Source organism: Oryzias melastigma, unplaced genomic scaffold, assembly GCF_002922805.2.
Source record: "Oryzias melastigma strain HK-1 unplaced genomic scaffold, ASM292280v2 sc00205, whole genome shotgun sequence".
Taxonomy (NCBI): Eukaryota; Metazoa; Chordata; class Actinopteri; order Beloniformes; family Adrianichthyidae; genus Oryzias; species Oryzias melastigma.
The window spans coordinates 460,511-464,209 of NW_023416881.1; the positions used below are offsets into that span (position 1 = coordinate 460,511).

The following is a 3,699-nucleotide window of genomic DNA, read 5'->3' on the forward strand; positions in this document are numbered from 1 at the left end:
AATAATCACCAAAATGGAGACATGATTACCAATGTTTTTGTATATCTCTTCACAATAAATTAACCTGATCTCTCAACTTCATCTGTGTCTTCCATACATTCTAAGTGAGAAATCCACAGACACCGTTCCTTATAGCGATCATTCTAAAAACATTATCTGGTAGCTCCTCCCACATGTGGCAGCGGCATTAAACTCAGGCAGATGGCGAGCAGCATATTTGCCGCACGTTGAAAGAAGGGCGGGCCACCAAATTTGTTGCACAAATCGCGTTCGGTGTGAATGCACTTTTAGACCCAGCGACGCTACGTTGATGTCAGAAGCAAACACTGATACATACACCTATAGTGCCCTCTAGAGGTTGTTATGTTTCTTTTTTAATTGCATATAAGTTGCACCACCAGTCAATAAAAAAAAAAACGTGACTTATACTTCTAAAATACAGTATTCCTGATTTGGTATTAAAGCAGTTTTATAGCTAAAACATTCCCAAAGGAGGGCTACGTTGAATGTGCTCTACATGCACATGATGTATCGACTCCTGCTGAATCCCTTGTTATTTGAGGCCCCAGCAGTGTGTAGGTGTGAGTTAATCAGGAACACAGCATGAAGCATTGTGGTCTTCCTTAAAAGTCAAACAACTACAAAGAGAAGGAGGGAGCTCTCCTAAAAGCAGGCCGGTGACGGGCTTTGCCATGTAGCCCACTGCTGTTTTTAGACTCAACATCACAGCTACCACAGGACCCCGTCCCTCTAATTGATCCAGCTAATTAAACTGTTGTCAGGATGGTTGCTTTGAGCGCCATGTGTTCCTCTGGCCATAGCTTTGGGAGACCTTAAGGGGCCCACTTCCTTTTTTCTGATCAGATGTGGTCGCATAGTTAGAGAACCGGTCTGGTGACGCAGGTAATGTAAATTTACGACCATCCTGACAAGCAAAGTGGATTTTGCGTGCAGGCGTTGCATGTTTTTACAGGATCCTCTTTCTGAAATGAGTGTGGGATTAGAATCAGCCTGTAACAGCATTGTGTTTCTTGTTTTCAGACTTTAGCAAGTTGACCTGTGGTTGGAGCATCAGTCCCTCATGGATTAAGTTTCTGCTACCGGGCAGGTCCCTGCTCAAGATCTATATCCCCTTGCCAGGGTTTCCTCTTCCTCCCCCGTTTCTCACAGGACTAATGAAAGAGAAAGCTTTAAGCTGCAGAAATGAAGGTCTTGCTGGAAAATGTATCTGTTTAACTGCAAAGTCTTTTCCTCAATCCCAAATGCCAGGGGCCTGACAGGCAGCCAGAATGTTATATTATGTGTCTTTGTAAAGATCATGTCTTTGCTTACATTGCTCTATTAAGTGATTACTTTTCCTCTGCCCGTTTTCAGATATCTCAATGCTATTCAGACAATGTGCCCCCACATCTTGCGTTACCTAACCACAGCGGTCATCACAAACAAGGATGTGCGTAAGCGCCGGCAGGTTCTGAAGGATTTAGTGAAGGTCATACAGCAGGTAACAGACTTTCTTTTTCAAACAGCAGTTTTTGAAATAGTCTGTGTTTATTAGGTTCTGAAGGAGGAGGAAGCGACCAGCCCTTCCTTTCAAGCACAGCAGGTGTATCTTAGAGCTTCAGCCCTTCTGGCAAAGCCTCTGAACAATTACTCCTGATGAATAGCAGTGAACCACCTGACTTTCATGTTATATGCCCATTACTTCTTGACCAGTGACAGAGGGGACTTCAGAGATCTAAGCAGTGTTTTGGTGGCTTGTTGCTTTTTACTAAAATGAATTACTAAAAGATGGACTCTGTGTTCTCCACCCGGTGACCTTGGGTTGGCTGGGAAGTCACTCTTTCAGCCTTAATAAAACTGTCTGATGTTCACAGCGTGTTTTCACTCAGCCTCTTTGAATTAGTTTTTGTACCCTGAGTGCAAATCATTTGTCATTGTGACTGTTGTTATTGTTGGCAATTTAACCAAAAACCTTAGTTTTGCTTTCTGTTGGTTAAAAATTTGTTTTTTTTAAAATCTCTTCCTGTTTTGCTATAATTAGTCCAGACTTTTTTGTTTCAGTAGTAGGGCTCGGTTTATAAAATCAAATAATTGATTTTTATCGATCTAAGCTTTATAGCTCAATAATCGATCCATAAAAGTATAAATCTAACTAATAATGCTAAAGTCCGCTAGCTTGATGCTAACATTTAATGGGATTTCCTGTAGGACGGTTGACCTAAACATACATTGCAGACTAAATGAACATCTCTGTATGCTCACAGGCATTAATTTCCCAAACCCTTTTAAGGAAAAAAAACTTAAGTTACCATTTGTGGTCTAAAACACAGTTTTTTGCTCACTTTTTCAGAATCAAATCGATCCAGGCTCTGGTGAATTGAATCGAATCGATTCTGGAAATTATTACCGATACCCAACCCTATTCAGTAGTGACTTAAATGATTTGGGATGCATTGACACATCCCTGAAAAAGTACCTCTTTTGTTTCTTTAGGAGTCTTACACCTACAAAGATCCAATCACCGAGTTTGTGGAGTGTCTGTACGTGAACTTTGACTTTGACAGTGCCCAGAAGAAGCTCCGGGAATGCGAGTCGGTGAGTAGCCTTCTCAATTTTCTCATCACTTTTCGCTCTGCCCTCTAACTCCCGTCCAATCAAAAGTAGTCGGTCTTGGTTTATTGTTCCTTTCCCTAACAAAGTCGAGCTCCTTTGAGAACATCTGTTTTGTGGGTCATGTTTTTGAACTTTAACAGTGAACTTTGTGGTAAACATGGTAGTAATGGTGATTTCCCTGGCCCCATGCCGGTGTCCTGTGTGGGTCAGATGAAGACAGAACAGCCGCGGTTTGTGTCTTGTATCGCACTGGCAGATATAGCAGTCTCCTTGGACCCTGTATGACTCAGGCTTTAGTCAGCTTCTGCTTGGCTTGTCATTGACCCATGAGGCCAGTAGTTAACAGGCAGAGCTTTCTAAGCAAAAGTCTCTGCAGACACTTGTTTCTGCTTATTTCAGATGTGGTCTGTAAAGGTCAAATGTAACTCTGATCCCTGATGTGAAAATAGAACTCGAGTAGTGCAGGATAAAGGTTCTTTTTGTTTGTGAAGGACAAAGCTGAACACACCGCAGATGGTGCCGAGGGAGTCAACGTGGTGACTTTTACTACTGAGGCAGAAAACATGTCAGAACAAACCTGTTGTGTAATTATTGTAATTTTTTTATCATTGTTTAAGAGATTGCAAAAATCTTTTAAAGTAAAGACAATAGTAAACTGAATCACACACAAATTGGTAAAGTATTGCTCATGGCTCTTATATTTCAGGTTTACTTGTAGCAGATCCAGTGGACATCAAAAAACACAATGAATCTTGTAGGGATGTCCCGATCCGATCACGTGAGGACTCGATCGAAATCGGACTCCTTTGTCTGATCAGGATCGGATATTTCATTTATTCTCATTATGATCAGAGCTTTATATTTCATCTTATCATTCCGGATAAATACTCCCCTAGAAGTCTGCATGTCATGAAAAGATCACAAAATGTCATCACCAGAAAACGCAGCAGAAAACGGCAGCAGCTCAAACATAAGGCTAACATAAACAAAGCTAGCTAAACAGCTATCTTCCAGGATCAATAACTCTTAAAAAAACTAATAATGATATCAGCTATTCATGAACACTCATCAAATTTTATGCTAAAA

At 41.1% G+C, this 3,699-nt stretch overlaps 1 protein-coding gene across 1 annotated transcript in view; it reads left to right on the plus strand.

The window, feature by feature from the left end:
- The window catches only part of eif3ea (eukaryotic translation initiation factor 3, subunit E, a), a 42,465-nt gene that overhangs the window by 16,601 nt on the left and 22,165 nt on the right, over window positions 1-3,699 (plus strand). Inside the window, exons 8-9 of the mRNA XM_024264160.2 lie at window positions 1,375-1,501; window positions 2,494-2,595. Coding sequence (XP_024119928.1) covers window positions 1,375-1,501; window positions 2,494-2,595 — 229 coding nt within the window. The remainder of the gene's footprint in view (window positions 1-1,374; window positions 1,502-2,493; window positions 2,596-3,699) is intronic.